We start from the raw sequence: 17893 nt of genomic DNA, 5'->3' as shown, positions 1-17893 counted from the left end.
AGGTTAAATTCACCATTTGCAACAATATTTCTATGTTTATTTATTTATTTAACCAATGTCCATTCAACTATACTCTCTTTATCCATAATAATAAGTCCCCATTAGAAGAAAAAAAAATCAAGTCTTTAAATATAGACTCTATATAAATTATTAGATGCATTTATTATTTATTTTTTTAACATATCTTTAATAAATACTATTATTAATTTGCATTGAAATATAAAATGTCAAATTAAATATAAACAAAATACGAGAACATGTAATATGAGAATGATGAGAATGAATTTAAACCATCAGATCTAAATAGAAGGTTCGGATTAAAAGCTTTAATTTAATTAACGCATATGTCTTTCTACACTCAATCATCATGTGCCAAAAAAAAACCCAAACCTACGTGACCTTTCTTCTTCCTGCGTTTGCCTTTTCCAGATCTGTGTTCTCCTCCATTTCTTCTTTTGCCCACCACAACTCTCTCGCCCTTGACTTCCTCTTCTTCGTTTTCAATTCTGCATTTTGTTCACCCTTGACTCTTTTTTTGGGATTTAGGGATTGTGTTGAATTTTGTTTCAATTTCAATTTGATTAATTCTGTGAAATTTCTTGTATTATTTATTACTTGAAAGAGTTTCATATGAGGATTGTGAGAGGAAATTCTTTTCCTACAACAAGCTATTAATCAATAATTATGACATGCTTGAAATTGCTTGAATTCCTACAACGTTTCACCCTTGAAATTGCTTGATGACAAATTTAATTAAAAATTAAAACTTTCACAGAATGCTTGAATCCCATTCCAAGAAGATTATGACATGCTTATTAATAATATGTTATGGTAGATCAATTACTTGGAACTTCCTTGACAGAAAGAGAATGGCATGATGGAAGATGAAAGATTCACAAAATGATTGAGTGTAAAAAGACACATGTGTTAATTAAATTAAGGATTAAATAGGTTTTTAGTCCCTATAAGATAGGGACTTTTTAAGTTTAATCTTTATTTAATTTTAATAAATTGTTTAGTCCTTACAAAAAAGAATTACTTTTAATTTTAGTCCCTATTACAACAAAGTTTGTTTAATTATCCTTAAACTCTTAAATTTTTGAATGATTTTTTGAGACAAGTTTAGAACACTATGAAAGGTTCATTTACTAAAATTTAGAATTTTTTAACATGAAACGAATTAAATATGAATTTTTTAAAACTGCAAAAGTTAAAGATAAAATTAACAAAATCTAGACGTAGAAATCAAATTTTGCGACAATTTTTTGCATAGGAACTTTTAGTAATGTTCTTAACACGTCAGTAAAAAATTGTTCAAAAACTCAAGAGTTTAAACATAAATTAAACAAATTTGAATTGAGGAGGGACTAATACTGAGTGCAGAATTTTTTTTTTATAGACTAAAAGAATCATTAAAATTAAATAAGGACTAAACTTAAAAGGCCCCTATTTTATAAGGACCAAAAACATATTTAACCCTTAAATTAAATTAGAGTTTTTAATTTGAACCATCTATTTAGATATGATGGTTTAAATTCATTCTCATCATTTTTATATAGAAATGTCATTATCGTATGATATGTTCTCAACAAAATATCCCTTTAATTTTAAAATGAGTGTCGTTTTAGCTAAAATAAAATATTTCAAAATGAATGTCACTTCCATTTTTCAATGCAATAATAACTTCTTTTTTTCAATTGTACTCTTCAATTAATACTATGTTACACTACTTCCAAAATATTATTTTTTTTCTTTAATAAAAAACAAACCAATAGTTGATTAGGATAATTTGGTAAAATTGTTATGACATTTGACTACTTTATTCCATTCCTTAATATTTGTGTAATTGGCTAAAACGACACTCATTTTAAAATGGAGGGAGTACAATTTAGTAAAATTCACAATTTAGTTCTTTCTTTCTTTCAAAAAAAAAAAAGACAATTTAATTAGTAAAATACAAAAATTAGATACATTAACTATATGATTGGTGCTAGTCACACCCCAAAAAAAACAAATTACATCCCATAATGACTAATATACCCTTTAACTAAAATAAAAATTTTAAATTAACTAAATTTACATTAACGTAAATTGAACATAAGTAAACTTAATTTACATTAACCTAAATTGAACATAAGTAAACTTAATTTACATTAACCTAGATTGAACGTAAGTAGCTGAATTTACAAACTTAATTTACATTAACCTAGATTGAACGTAAGTAAACTTAATTTACATTAAGCTAGATTGAACGTAAGTAAACTGAATTTACACTAACCTCTTATATACATACGTAAACTTAATTTACATTAACCTAGATTGAACGTAAGTAAACTTAATTTACATTAAGCTAGATTGAACGTAAGTAAACTGAATTTACACTAACCTCTTATATACATACGTAAACTAAATTTACATTAACCTAAATTGAACATAAGTAAACTTAATTTACATTAACCTAAATTGAATGTAAGTAAACTGAATTTACATTAACCTAAATTGAACATACGTAAACTTGAATTTACATTAACCTATATACGTAAACTCACTAACCCCTTTTATATACATACACGTAAACTTAATTTACACTAACCTCTTACTTAAAATCAAATTGACTGACAGGCATATCTCATACCAAAACAAACAATAAACAAATAGAAACTCATCGAAAATGAAATTCATGAAATTCACTAACTTTTATGAATATATTACAGATCAATAACATAGATGTTGATTCAGATATTGGTTGCACATCTATGGTGATTTGTGGATGAAAGAGGGAAAGGGTTCAGAATGATCATAAAAGATGGGTTTTTAAAAATTTACATGAAGAGAGCAATTTTGATATTATTGTAAAATTTTAAATAAATTTAAGTGTAACTTTTTTTTTTTGTGTGTGACTAGCACCAGTCTAACTATATTATCAATTTTTGTTAATGTGTGTTGCTAACTACTAATAATGCTCTAAGAGCATTTGGTTAATAATTCTATTAATAAAAAAATTGTGTGTAAAAACAATCTTTATTTTTTTCTTAATAATAATTACACAATTTTTTAATACAAACTTACTTTTTTTTTTTTTTAAGGAAGCTTACTTATTTTATGACTTTAACTAATGCCCCGCATTCTCAATTTTGAAAGGATAATTTAGTTTCGATTTTAAAAGGATCAAAAGAATTAGAAAATCAACCTCAAAATAAATAAAAATTGAAAAATCAATTTAACAAAAGAAAAACAAACAAGGACGAGAGACAGAACCCCATTAATTTAATTTTCAAGGTTGAACTGTTGGACATTGATGATGTCGCCGTGTTTGTTGGTGTTTCTGTTCTTCATCTCTACAGTGTCGGCAACACCTCATTTGCTTCGACGTCGTTTGTCTGAATCTGCAAGATATCTGACTAAGGAAGAATTGTGGTTCCCCCAAACCCTCGATCACTACTCTCCCTATGTACTACTTGTTTCTTTTCTCTTCTCAATAAAATCAAATGCAATTCTCCAATTTGAGTTTATCTACTGATACAAACTCTTTTGAGACAGAACTTATGAAAATAGCTTATGACATATTTCATAAATTGTTTTCAGCTTATTTTCATAAGTTTTTCAAGATTACTTATCAAAACATCTTATACGAAAATAATTTAAATTTATTTTATCATTTTTTATTGAAATAGTTTATAGATAAGCGCGTATCATGATAAGAGCTAATGACATAAGCTGCAAATTAAGTTGTTTATCAACTAAAGCATACATGCTGGTTGTAAATGAAACTGTTCAAAAAGTATGACATTATGCAATGATTTGAGAAAGGAGGATATTTTGATAGGAGTCTTGTTTTTAAAATATTCTGTTAAGTTTTTCACGAGTGTAGAATCTGTTTATCCACTTTACGTAACACATTTTAATTTGGTCTATTCTTCTTATTTGTATGCTTTATAAATTCACTGCAGGATCACCGCAAATTCCAACAGCGTTACTATGAGTTCCTTGACCATTTTCGGATTCCAGATGGACCGGTGTTTTTGGTGATCTGTGGTGAATATTCATGCGATGGGATAAGAAATGACTATATTGGTGTAAGTTGCTATTATTGGTTCAGTTTTGTATTATCATATGATATAGCCTGTATGCTTTTTTTGCGCAATGTATATTTGTTGTTCTAATATGTCTCGATTGAATCCTATAGATTATAGTGACCAATAAGATTGACAATCTTTCTTTTACATATATTGTGGCTTTTATTAAGCTAATATATGTCCATTTGCTTTAAACATCTATAGGTTCTGGCAAAGAAGTTTGGAGCAGCTGTGGTTTCTCTTGAGCATCGCTATTATGGGAAGAGTTCGCCATTTAAATCTCTGGCGACAAAAAATTTGAGATATCTTTCATCTAAGCAGGCGCTCTTTGATTTGGCTGTTTTTCGCCAGAATTACCAGGCAAATTACCTTTCTGTTTTATGACTGCTTGGCATCAATAAATGCAATGAATAGTAATATTGGAAAATGAGATATCTTGTTCATGCATAAGTTATTTAAAATCAAATTATAGAATCCATAAACTTATGATAAAAGCTTTCTGAAAAAGATTTCAGGATTTCGTTGACCTTGAGTCGGGTTTGAGATATAGATTGAAATCAGGAACTAATTGTCAATTACACGTCCAGAAAAGAACAATGTTTATGTCAATTCAAATGAAATTAGATTTACATGATTTCTGTTTACATGTCATAAAAAAATTTGGTTTCCCAATTTAATAAATTTCTAATACTTAGTACTAGTTGCACTGCATTGCATGTACTAAATGAAAATATCTCGGTGGATCCAAAGCTGGCATTATATTCTTGTAGGACTCTTTAAATGCAAAGCTTAATAGAACAAATGCCGACAATCCCTGGTTCGTATTTGGTGTTTCATATCCTGGAGCTCTCAGTGCATGGTTCCGTCTTAAGTTTCCGCATTTAACATGTGGAAGTCTTGCAAGTTCTGCAGTTGTTCTTGCTGTTTACAACTTCACAGAATTTGATCAGCAGGTGAAGATAGTGATTTCTCCTTCTTGGTCAGACATTTTTGTGTGTCAAGATGGTGTATATTTTACAAAATTCACTATTTTCTAGTGTCAAAATTTAGATTTCTGTCTTTAACATGCAGATTGGTGAGTCAGCAGGTGTTGAATGTAAGGCAGCATTACAAGAAACCACTCGACTTATCGAACGAAAACTTGTAACTAATGGAAAGGCATTGAAGGCTTCTTTTAATGCAGCTGATGTATGCTTGTTTCTTTCTTACACCTTCTAAAGCATATTATACTTTAGCCATATACAATTTCACGCTCCAGAGTCTCCACTAGATTTTCTTCTACGATTCTCATGTTGGGAACTTCTTGTTTTGCAGCTTGAAATTGATGGTGACTTCTTGTATTTCTTGGCTGATGCTGCTGTTACAGCGGTAATTCATTTGACTCATGCTGCTTTTTTATTAATTCTTTCTTACAATATCTTGTATTTAAACTTTACCATGTCTTCTTTGTGAATGTTTTAGTTTCAATACGGGAATCCTGATATATTATGCAAGCCTCTTGTTAAAGCGAAGAAGGACGGCGAGGATTTGGTGGTATGTTTTTCAGTTTAGCTACTTCTGCCAAAACATTTCGAAACGGCTCAATCCTGAATGAACTTGTTTTGGATGTTCAAATTAAATTCACCTTTCATTTTTATTTTTCCTTGCTTAGTAATATTTTTCCTTTGTCATACAGTACAGTCATGTAATTTTTTTTATCTTATTGTATAGTTCTAAGTTGGCACATATATAATTCACTATGCAGGATGCTTATGCCAAATTTATCAAAGAGTTTTACCTTGGAACTGAAGGTGAAAGTACACAAGATTATAACCAAAACAACTTGAAGAACGCCGCTATCACTGAAAACAGTTCTGGTAGACTGTGGTGGTTTCAAGTTTGTACTGAGGTTGCATACTTTCAGGTGGCTCCCTCAAATGACAGTATACGCTCCTCAAAAGTCGACACAAGGCAATATCCTTATTTCCATTGTTAATATACTTCTCTCTTGACAATATTCCTTTCGTCCTCTTTTGTATACATAGCATAAAAAAACTATATTTTAATATTTCTAGTTTTCATGATCCTGTAAATATTTACGGAGTGGTGCTCATAAATTGCAGATACCATTTGGACCTTTGCAAAAATGTCTTTGGAGAGGGCATATTTCCTGATGTTGATGCAACTAATATATATTATGGAGGCACAAAAATTGCTGGTTAGAAACTTGCAAAAATTGTTGTTTCTTTTTGTTTTCTTTTTTATTGTATCGAGTCTCGCATCAACTAGAGATATGACCTAAGTAGTGCTTATAAGTTATAAGGCTTGAATAGTTCTTACATTACAAAACCCACAAAATAAAACATATAAGGTTTAGAATTGTATAAACTTTGTAGAACTCTGTCACCGAACCTATGATAAACTCTTGTACCATCTTAGAATTGGGACTTCGGGCCTAAATCATCCTTTTTGTTAGGTGAGGATTGCCTAAGCTTTATAAGCTTTTTTTAAGGTCATATGTCTAACCTGTGTAACTTGGGTTTTTTCGCAGTAGGCATATTTGGTTGGACACTACATATTTTACATTCTTCTATGATTTTATTATGAATTGTGTATGGACAGGTTCCAAAATAGTATTCACAAATGGCTCACAGGATCCTTGGCGTCGTGCATCAAAACAAATTTCATCACCTAATAGTGAGTTGGAATTTACTTTAATCAAGTTAGACCGTAGCATTCTTTATTCGTGTAATAATTTATGACGTTCTCATAAGATTTGCTGAATAATGTTTTATCACTATTATACTTTCAGTGCCTTCCTACACTATCACTTGTCATAATTGTGGCCATGGAACTGACATGCGAGGATGCCCTCAAAGTCCCTTTAACATTGAAGGTATGTCTAATTATCATTATTGTCATTGCGGTACTTTTTAGGCCACCAACCTTCAACCTGCAATTTATTGGGTTTAACTTATTACCTAGATTTCTTCTCCAAGGCATCAAAAAATAAATCTCATGCTTATCAAAAAGAAGAAAAACATTTTTAATGATAATAATGATGATGATGAAAACATTAGAGGGAAAGTAATCAAGCGGGTAGGTGTAGGATCAAGAGGTTAATGACTTTTGGCAAAGATTGAATCGATCAGGAGTATCCAAGTTCAAACTTTGTCTGTAACAATCATTCGCCAGTCTTTACTTACCTGGGATTATAGAGCTCTTTTCCCTGAGAATCAAAGAGTTAAGGCAAAAAACATTAAGGAAGAAAGTGACAAACAATGTATGCGTTATTTTGCTATATCAACGAGCATTCTAATTGTGAAATCTCTTTTTAGGCAATGAGAAGAACTGCACATCCCCTGATGCTGTTCACAAAGTTAGACAAAAGATCATAGAGCATATGGATTTATGGTTGTCTCAGTGTCAGGACACGGGCAGGACTTGTATATAAGATTTGTATGAGTTGCATGATGTACAACTAGAAGTTACTCTGGTTTCTAGTATTAATACTTAATTATATGTTGTGCTTTGAATAATCTTGTGTAAGTTGATCAAATGCAAGGCAAAACATATTTGTACAAAGTTATTTTATATCGTTCAATCTCAAGATAATAGTGTACCAGTTATATATTTATAACATTTGGGTGTCATTGGCCTATAGTGAAAATCTACAAAGAAAATGGATGTCTACTTAGTAGTGACTTTGGTCATTTTTCATTGGTCACTGATGCATAGAATCATTAGTCCCTGTCTCTGTTTCTTCAGTCTTGCTTAGATTGAGATTTTGTTTGAATGCATGAACCATGTAATCCAGCCAAAGTGAACGTTCTATATAAAAAAAAAGTATTCGGAGAGGTCTGCCACTTAATGAATCTCAATTACCTCGAGACATGGATACCTTGGTTTATCAGAATAAAAAAAATTGAAGGCATGCAAAGCTTGATCAAGAGAGCTCAAAGAGATGAAATTGAAGAAGAGTTAATGACTAAAATTGATAAACCCATAGGTTGTATTCAAACGATAAAAACAATTGTTATGTTTTTTTTTTAATTCTTGACTGGTCGAGTGGCCAGGTTGAATAAAAAATCACAATTTTAATAAATTGAGGGGGAAAAACATAAACTTAAATATGTCCCCAACATTCACGGGTTTTCCATTTTAGTAGCACTAACCCTTAAGGTGTCCATTCACTGCATTTAATTAGCTTGTAGCGAAAGAAAGATGTGAAAATGATGAATGCGGTGGGATTTGACAAGCAAAAGCATTGTGGTAAGAAATGGAAGAAGCTCAAACCATTCCAGCGTGAAAATGAGTACAAGAAAATTTAACAAAACAGGCGAGATATCCTCTGTGTGATTGCACAAAAAGCTTCAAGTTCAGTTCATATTCATTGGACTCCATTCTTCTTGACCCAGTAATTGAACTGAAATGAGATCTGAATCAACACAATAATACCAACCCATTACTTTTAATCGGGTACCACTTGGATTAGTCGGACATCATGTTAACCAAGACAAAGGAAAGTAAAAGAGAATCTTACAAAGTGAAACCATCTGGAAGTTAAGCATTAGGAATTTATTGTATTTGCTTTGTGCAAAGACAATATCAGTTAATTACATGATTTATATGTACAATTTTTTACACAGCTGTACAAATTTACCATAGCCCATTGACACGATAACGATGGTGCCGATTGAACTATTCAGATTTTTTACACAGTGAACGTACAAAGCCTGCTACTCCTTGTGAAGTTCCGCAACCACGCTTCGCAAACCTTTGGAATGATAGGCAGAAAGACTAAGTGTAACCAAACTCCAAAAGCCCCTGAATCAAGACAAGACATATAATTCAATAGACAGAAGCTGATGTATAATCAAAGTCTAGCATGACAGAAGCTGATGTATAATCAAAGTCTAGCATTACAGAAGCTGGAAATATTAGGACAATAATGGTCCAATACTGTGTGGTTAGTAAGAAATAAACTTGGATTTCTATGATTGAACCAATAACTAAGATTTAAGAAAAGAAAATTAAGGTTATCACTTGCTATTTAATTTGAATAAAGCTGAAATTTTACATTACAACGCACAATATAAGAAAAATATACCATCATCATGACTGGAAGAGAGTTATTGTTGCAATATAACCATTCTTCATCACCTGCTAAAATCACAAGTATAGCTTAGCGTTCACTCAAAGGCACCATAATAGACTGGACTATTAAATAAGCAGAGCACCACAAGCACAAAGAATGAGTTACCTCAAAAGCAATATTTTGATATCCATATACAAGAGTAGAACCAAATGGGTTACTGGCAGAACCTTGTGTCTGAATTGCAGCTCGCCCACAATCCCCAAGTATATCCTACAAGAATCCATTACATGCTATATTATTATATAATAAAAAATTGTATTTTTTATTATAAGAAACCTACATCAAAGCTACTCACAACCTTCTTCCCAAAATTACTTCATGCATTTTAAATAAGTACATACAGATTTTCTATAACTCAGTATCTTCCAAGATGAAACATCATTATAAGGCAAGCATACAATTTGGAAGGGGTAAATACCTTCACTTGTTCCCACTTTGTGCTAGGTGTAATAACCCTCTGTTTGCTGTTATTTACATCCTGAAAAGATCCTCCGACAGCTGGAAAGGGGGAAAAGATATTACCACTTCTTTCACAGCAAAAAAATTATATAACTATTACATTGAGACCAATCTAAATACAGCAATGCAAATAAAAGATTGCTCACCATCTGAGCAATAGATGACAAAGTTGCATTTCATGTAAGAATTAAAATCAGCATGACCGGGGTAGTTAGTATGTAACACAAACTTCTTAATCTTGTGAGTCTGAAAATACAAAACATATTAGAGGGATTATTGATTGTCAATTGTATGCTTGTGCGTAGATACAGAAAAATGTGGTAAGGTGCAAACCTGCCCATCAAATAAGATGTCCAGACCACGAGTAAAATAATTATAAAAGTAATCTCCACAGATAGTTGTCCGTGGCCGAAGATCAGAGGCAGAATGTATAACCATTTGATCTACCTGCAAAGCAATAACGTCAGAATCCACACAAAGGAAATACATTCGAGCAGCAATAATTAGCTTCATATTTTCTTGCTTGTTAAAAAAATAAAAAAGCTTCAGATTTTCTTTAGATAAATCTTTAAATTGATAATTTTTGTTTGGATCCATCCCAACTCCCAGTGTTTAGAGCTTTATGCAAGAAGAACTTGTCAGTAGGCTAAAACACAGCAGTCAGTTGGATAGGTCCTCGTATGATCCATTAAATTATAAGGTGGAAGGCATTTGTCGGTATGTTGAAATTGAATTTATATTTACTGGCAAACTCAAAAATGTTGCACCAAAATCTCAATAGTGGAACTGTATAAATCATCAAAAAATCAATTTTCCGTGGTACATCAACAGTAAAGATGCATAAAGAATTCATTTTGATTCTGTAGTGCATCAGTTGAAGTCCACAAGAATCCTACAAAATATCCCATATTCCATTTTTAAGAACTAGTAATTTATGGTACCTGCTTTTGATGAATACCGCAGGGACGTCCTAGCTCAGTCCACACATCCTGCATAAAACAGGAAGCATGGTAAACACCTCGTTTCAGATAAAGAATAAAAATAAAGTGGAAGGTGACAAGAGAAGAAGTGAAAGCATAGGAAAATAATCCATAAAAGTATAACTAACAATTTTGATTGAATGTTAAGCTCACCTGTGGGGATGCACCAAAAGGAATGTGTTGGGAGCCAACAGTGAAGTACAATTCTTCCCCCAGCTATATAACAGAGAAAGAATTGAATTAGACAATAAATAATAGCTACCTTGCCAAGACAAGCAGAAAGCTTATGCAGCCAACTAAAGGTGACATACTAAATAAGCAAAAACACAAACAAACTTAGATTTTAGAGATTAACGAAACCAAACCTTAACGTGGACCTCTTCCATGTAAATGCTGCCAGTAGGTAATGGAGGAGCAGAAGCCTTATCCATTAAAGACCCCACGCCGACCTTCTTACCAGAGGAACTATCATATATAGAAACGCGGCATGTAACTGGTGTTGTCCCATCAGGAAACTCCAACGGCAATTCCACTTTCATAATGAAAAGACACAAAGTTAACATATGAAAACTAGAAAACTTAAAACTTTTCAAATTAATTATGATATACCTCCCCCATCATGACAGCAGTCTGTAAACTGACCCGGAATAGGAAATGCAAAGGAAAGCCCCTAAAGACCAAACCAAGAAAAATATAAACCAGAATATTTTAATGTGGAATAGTAAAACCAAAATAAAGACCAATACTGATGCATTACCGGGTAAAACAGCGTGTAAATGCCTCTATCCTTATCAAAAATCCCTGGGTATGTGGGGCCAAACAGTGCATAAACGGCAACAAAAGTAGCTAGTGTTGTTGGTCCCCTAGAAGTTGAAAAGAATATCAATTAGGGGTTTCATAGTAAGAGTTAGTTTCGATAAACTTATCAAATAATCATTTGTAGAGAAAGAAATACCAACAGAATATTATAGTACCTATGAGTCTTTAAAAACAATAGCCTTTCATAAAAGTTGAAATAAACTGCTACATTTTATTTTATTCAAAAAAACCATTGTTTAACTTCTCCACAGATGCCTACTTACAATGACTTTTTGGAAGTGAATTACCAAAATATTAACTAGGAAGCGCATAAGTTAGAAGCAAATCCAACTGTGTGCAAGTTAGACTGTAGCAAAATTGTAGATCCAGAAACTCACCCGATCAAAGAAGTAGAATAGCGCATTTGAAGCCGCTTTACATCAAATATTTCAATAAGGCGCAGTCTCTAAAATAGTATTGGAAAGTGTTGTCATGATAAAGTCATCTTGTTAAGTATAGAAACCAATAAAAAAAAACAAGCTATCTGCGACAGCATAAAATGAATGAAAGCATAAGAACTGCCACATACAGCTGAGGTTGGAGCTTTAAATCTATAAGAAGAAGAGAGAGAAGATTGGAAGTGTTGCAGAATTTTTTGGCTAAGCAATATCAGCTTAAAAAATACAAGTTCTCTAGCATGATATCATCTTTTCACAGGAAGGAACACAAATGTAAGAAAAGAAACAGACCTAGTGTCAAAAAACCCCTCACTTTAAACTAATCCACCTCCAATGAAATTGGAGGAATAAAGTATTGCAAAATTCTAAACTATAATTACATACTCCCACAGTTTACATTTGCACGGGGATAGGAACACAAGATCCTTACACAGTTTTCCTTATTGTTCTCTTACCAGGTTCCGCATCAAGTTTTTCCCAATACACCGTGTCACGTCCAAGGCTATTGGGTCAGCTGCACGGATAACGTGGGAAGCCCAATAACTGGTTTAAGATAGACTTTGATGCCATCTTAAGTTTAGGGCTTAACAGCCCACAAAATTGACTTGTAAGGTGATAATTACCAAAGCTTTGTCAGCTCTATTTAGGCCATATCATATATCTAACCAATGTGGGAGTTGGACTTTTCCCAATAGTTCTACATACATAGTTTTTCTTATGAAAATCCTGTATTGATAATAATTCGTGCAACCCCAACACTAAACTAAAGCGCCAATTATAGATCCCATAAATAAATTGTGGCATTCTGATAATGGCCATTGAAACAGTCATGCTTCCTATTAAAGATGCAATAATAAAATAATTCACTTAGACGTTTCAAACCATACCCACCCCCACACGCGCGTGCACACCTGAATAGGCATTTAAGCAAGTAAAAATCAATTGTTGGTTTCATAAAGAGGGAAAAAAGAAAAACCTGAGACCACGGATCAAAACGAAGATGAAAACCATGATCAGGAAAGCTAATAACAATGTCCAACTTCAGGGGTTCCTGCAAATGCACAAAGCATAAAAAACCATTGTAAACATAAATAAACCTCTCACAAAGTAAAAATATAGAGCAGCAGAGGCCTCCAGAGCTATGAAACACGGACACGGCACTGACACGTCGACACCGGTCATAATTTGAGAAAATGATATAATTCTGTGTAAACACATGTGTCGGTGTCATGTCGGTGCTACAGAGCTCCATACGCAAAACCATCAATAAGTCAGTTTCCACAGAATTGAAAAAACTACAGTGTGGTGCAATACTTTTTGACTTTTTGTGCTTCAATGCAGTGAATTTCAGTATTTCACAAATATATCACCTCTAGTTTCTAACATTATTTATGCAAATTCACATACAACAACAACACAAACGACAAGAAATTATGTCACAAACCTCGTCAAAATACTTGACGTGCACCACATCATACAAATTAGGTTGCTGTTCAATCTGAGCAAATGCTTCACATATAGGCATCCCTAAACATCACAAAGAAAACAATAACTCTTAAACACAGTACCAATTCTCAAACTCCAACAAGATTCCAAATAACACAAACTTCATTTCGTCCGGAAAAATTATCAAATAACCTGAACAAAAACTCTACAATACTTAACAACAACATTACATAAATATTAATAACTGATAATCTAATCAATCAAAAACAAAAAACAAAAATCGAAATCTGTTTGACCTAAATTTACAGACAAGATAACGAAGAAAGATTACTATAATATATAAATTAAAAAAAAAAATGAAGTCGAATTAATCGGATTTTGAAGAAATGAAAATGGAATGGAAATGAAGCGGAATTCGGAAATGGATCGGAAAATTATCCGATTGGGAATTAAGAGCGATGAATATAATAATCGAATTGGTGAAATGAAGAGAAAATTACCGAGGGAGAAAGGACCGATTCCGAGACCGGGACGAAGATCAAGAACGATAGCGCCCATGGCTGTGCCTTCGCAACGGCGTCTGGGTCTCTGCAACATAGTCGGGGAAGTTGGAGGGTATTTTAGAGATTTCTGGGTTGGAATTCCGTTACTATCGGAGATGAAAGTACTTCAAGATGATGATGTGTTGAATTGAATGCTTGGGTTGGTTGGTTTTATTGGTTTAGATTGGAAATGATATTTTGGTTTGGATGAAATTAAAAAACTAACTAACAACTTTTTCTTTTTGGACATCCAATAACGCAAAAGTTGCCCCCTCTTGCACGCCACCCAAACCCACATTAGCGTTATTTATTTGGTCGACAAAAAAAAAAATAGTGAAATTCTTGTGTAGGAACGAACCTAACATATCATCCTTACAAACAACAAATTAAAACATGACACGTCGTTGTTTTCTTTTAAAATAATTATAAAAAAAATAAATCAACTAGTCCTTTCTCTCTCTCCACCACCACTAACTCGTGATCTTCCATCACCATTCACCACCAACACCATTCATGGTGGAAAAACAACGACGTGTCATGTTTTAATTTATTGTTTGTAAAGATGATAGGTTAGGTTCGTTCCTACACAAGAATTTCTCAAAAAATATATATATATATATGTTAACCGGTGCTTCGGACTATTGGTTAAAAAACAAATAAACTATTGTTTGTATTGAAAGTTCTGTAATTTTTAAAAGTTTAAAAGATGTTATTTGCAATTTAAAACTTCTTTTTTTTTCTTAACTAATGTCATTAGTACACTCAATAACATGACAAGGAAAAAAATATTGATTTAGGATTGCATTTGATCATGTCATGTGAAACTAATTCGTCAGAGTTTTAACATGTCATGTTAAACTTTTATGGCTTAAATAGGTCTTTCGCCCCTGCAAATATATGCTATTTGAATTTTCGTCCTTGAAGTTACTAATTCTTTCATTTTGCCATTGCAAATATTAATCATTTGACTTTTGGTCCTAATTAGGTTTTTTTGCTGAGGTGGGCTATCATTAACGACGTGGTGCTTATGTGGCAAGTGATGATTGGGCGAGGTGGTTGACTTAAATAGGTCTTTCGTCCCAGCAAATATAGGCCATTTGAATTTTTGTCCCTGAAGTTACTAATCAGATGTAATTATGATCATTTTTCAAATGATTAATATCTTCAATGGCAAAATGGAAGGATTAGTAACTTCATGGACGAAAATTCAAATGACCTATATTTATAGGGATGAAAGACCTATTTAAACCAACTTTTATCTATTTAATGTCAGACTTCTTGCATTTCACCTCTTTTAGGAGTTAACGTCTAGAACAACTTTTACTTTATCTACTAGATGGTAGTTCTTTTACTTTAGCTGTTTCACCCACCTATCAACATTTGGTGGAGGAACTTTCATCATATAGATAGCAATTTTCATGATCCAAATCTCAACGGAGGATCAATTGTTAGGACTTAGGTTCATTAAGAGAAAACTAAAATATGTATTTCATCCTTGCAATTAGGGGTCGTTTAAAAATTGGTCCCCGTATTCGTTAATCCTTGCAAACTAGCCTTGCAATCATTAATCATTTAAAATTTCGTCCTTTGACCAACTTAATCACTGCCGCGTCACTAATTCGATGACGTGGCAATCACCACCACACATGAAAATTCAATTTTGCCCTTAAGAAGAGGACAAAATATTGAAGAAAGAATTGGAAACCCAGGGGTAAAATTGGAATTTTATGTATGGCAGTGATTGCAACGTCATCAAATTAGTGAAATGACAGTGATTAAGTGGGGAGAGGGACGAAATTTTAAATGATTAAACAATGCAAGGATAAATTGCCAAGATTAGTGTAACGCCCTCTTTAATTATTTGATTATTTTAATGAGTTTAGAATATACTTATATGATTTGTGTGATTTATATGATTTATTTTGATGAGTGATATTTTGTTATGTTATATGTTGGTAGAGCTGTCTAAACGGGTGGCCCGGCCCTAAACAGGCCGGCCCTAACGGGCTTCGGGCCGGGCCAAAAAGCCCGGTTGAAAAAACGGGCTTGAAATATACTACCCGAGCCCGGCCCTACATGGGCCGGCCCTTATTAAAAATTACATTTTTTTTATATAAAAAAGTACTAAAAAATACTCCTATAGATTTTTTATAAATAAATATTTAATATATTTAAATAATGTCTAGCACAAAAATAAATTGCAAACATTTTCGTACACTAGTCGTAAACTAAAACGGCGAGGATAACAATTTTAAATAAATTAGATACATTATGGTTATAGATATTTACTTCCCTTAAAAAAGTTATAGATATTTATATATTTGATCTTTAAAATTATAAATAACTAAACGAGTAAATATAATTTTATATTACATTCATATGTGTTAATTCATTGAATTTTCACTTTTATTTTTTAGTTTGATAATCAACTAAGTAAAGAATTATTTAAAAAATATATATAATTTATAGGATTTTTTTGTTATGTGGGCTAACGGGCTACCCGCGGCCCGTTCGGGCTAGCCCTAACGGGTATCGGGCTTTTTAGGGCCGGACTCAATATTTAAGGCCCAAGCCCTATAATTAATCGGGCTAAACGGGCCGACCTATAAGGCCCGCCCGTTTTGACAGCTCTATATGTTGGTATTTATTAGTATAATATATATGCTATTTGGTTTAGAAATATATATGTTATAGAAATATATTTGTTATGGATATATATTTGTTATAGAAATATTTTATATTATATACATATATATATATATATATATATATATATATATATTAGAATAGAATATTGAGTTTAGGGGTTGTTATGAGATTTTAGAAGAACTCATAGATCACATGTTTTCAACCATGGTATAAAGTTGGTGAAGTTTAGCATGGGAAAGGCTAATTTTTCCCACCATGGGAAAGTTAGTTTTTAACCATTAGATCAAACCAAGAACACATCCTTACCATACTCCCTCATCACTAGATTTTGTAATTTTATTATTTTAAAACCATTTTTTTAAAATAAAAAATATATTTCGAAATTAAAATAAACATATAAATAAAAAATAAATTTAAAAATATGGAAATTAATTTTCCAAAATTTTAAAAAATATAAATAAACTTTTTGAAATAAACTTGTTTTCAAAAAATTTAAATATGATTTTCGAATATTTAATTAAGTTTTTTGAAAAAAACTTGCTCAAAAAAAAAAAATTGGAAAATTAATTTCCAAAATTAAGTTTATTTTTTATTTTTAAATATTTATTTTAATTTCGAAATATATTTTTTGTTTTTAAAAAATGGTTTTAAAACAATAAAATTACAAAATCTAGTGATGAGGGAGTATGGTAAGGATGTGTTATTGGTTTAATCTAATGGTTAAAAACTAACTTTCCCATGGTGGGAAAAATTAGCCTTTCCCATGCTAAACTTCACCAACTTTATACCATGGTTGAAAACATGTGATCTATGAGTTCTTCTAAAATCCCATAACAACCCCTAAACTCAATATTCTATTATAATATATATATATATATATATATATATATATATATAATATAAAATATTTCTATAACAAATATATCTCCATAACAAATATATTTCTATAACATATATATTTCTAAACCAAATAGCATATATATTATACTAATAAATATCAACATATAGAGCTGTCAAAACGGGCCGGGTCTTACAGGCCGGCCCGTTTAGCCCGATTAATTATAGGGCTTAGGCCTTAAATATTGAGCCCGAATTTTAATAGGGCTTTTTAGCCCGGCCCTAAAAAGCTCGGTACTCGTTAGGGCTAGCCCGAACGGGCCGCGGGTAGCCCGCATAACAAAAAAATCCTATAAATTATATATATTTTTCAAATAATTCTTTACTTAGTTGATTATCAAACTAAAAAATAAAAGTGAAAATTCAATGAATTAACACATATGAATGTAATATAAAATTATATTTACTCGTTTAGTTATTTATAATTTTAAAGATCAAATATATAAATATC

General features: G+C 31.9%; 2 protein-coding genes across 3 annotated transcripts; one reads left to right on the top strand and one right to left on the bottom strand.

The window, feature by feature from the left end:
• Positions 1-3201: 3201 nt before the first annotated feature.
• Positions 3202-7725, top strand: LOC11426473 (probable serine protease EDA2). Its single transcript, XM_003612074.4, has 12 exons — positions 3202-3451; positions 3951-4076; positions 4281-4436; positions 4847-5029; positions 5148-5264; positions 5391-5444; positions 5538-5609; positions 5821-6026; positions 6179-6273; positions 6678-6752; positions 6868-6951; positions 7394-7725. Exons 1-12 carry the CDS (start codon positions 3299-3301, stop codon positions 7507-7509), a joined length of 1437 nt encoding a protein of 478 aa, XP_003612122.1. The 5' UTR covers positions 3202-3298; the 3' UTR covers positions 7510-7725.
• An 853-nt stretch (positions 7726-8578) lies between these two features.
• Positions 8579-14157, bottom strand: LOC11426472 (UPF0183 protein At3g51130). 2 transcript variants are annotated; one of them, XM_003612073.4, is made up of 15 exons: positions 13855-14157; positions 13353-13435; positions 12885-12959; positions 11849-11916; positions 11410-11515; positions 11262-11322; positions 11018-11184; positions 10806-10868; positions 10614-10661; positions 10006-10119; positions 9819-9918; positions 9632-9711; positions 9319-9423; positions 9166-9221; positions 8579-8882 (listed from the first exon to the last, which is right to left on the bottom strand). In XM_003612073.4, the coding sequence occupies exons 1-14, from the start codon at positions 13949-13951 to the stop codon at positions 9171-9173; spliced, it is 1218 nt and encodes a 405-aa protein (XP_003612121.2). In that variant the 5' UTR covers positions 13952-14157; the 3' UTR covers positions 8579-8882; positions 9166-9170. The 2 variants fall into 2 exon arrangements, with proteins under 2 accessions (XP_003612121.2, XP_003612120.1); XM_003612072.4 differs by having other exon boundaries at positions 9166-9218; positions 13855-14156.
• Positions 14158-17893: the final 3736 nt, after the last annotated feature.

This window comes from Medicago truncatula, chromosome 5 (genome assembly GCF_003473485.1).
Source record: "Medicago truncatula cultivar Jemalong A17 chromosome 5, MtrunA17r5.0-ANR, whole genome shotgun sequence".
Taxonomy (NCBI): domain Eukaryota; kingdom Viridiplantae; phylum Streptophyta; class Magnoliopsida; order Fabales; family Fabaceae; genus Medicago; species Medicago truncatula.
Note: the sequence above shows the minus strand (reverse complement) of the source record. Positions and strands in the feature narration are given on the sequence as shown.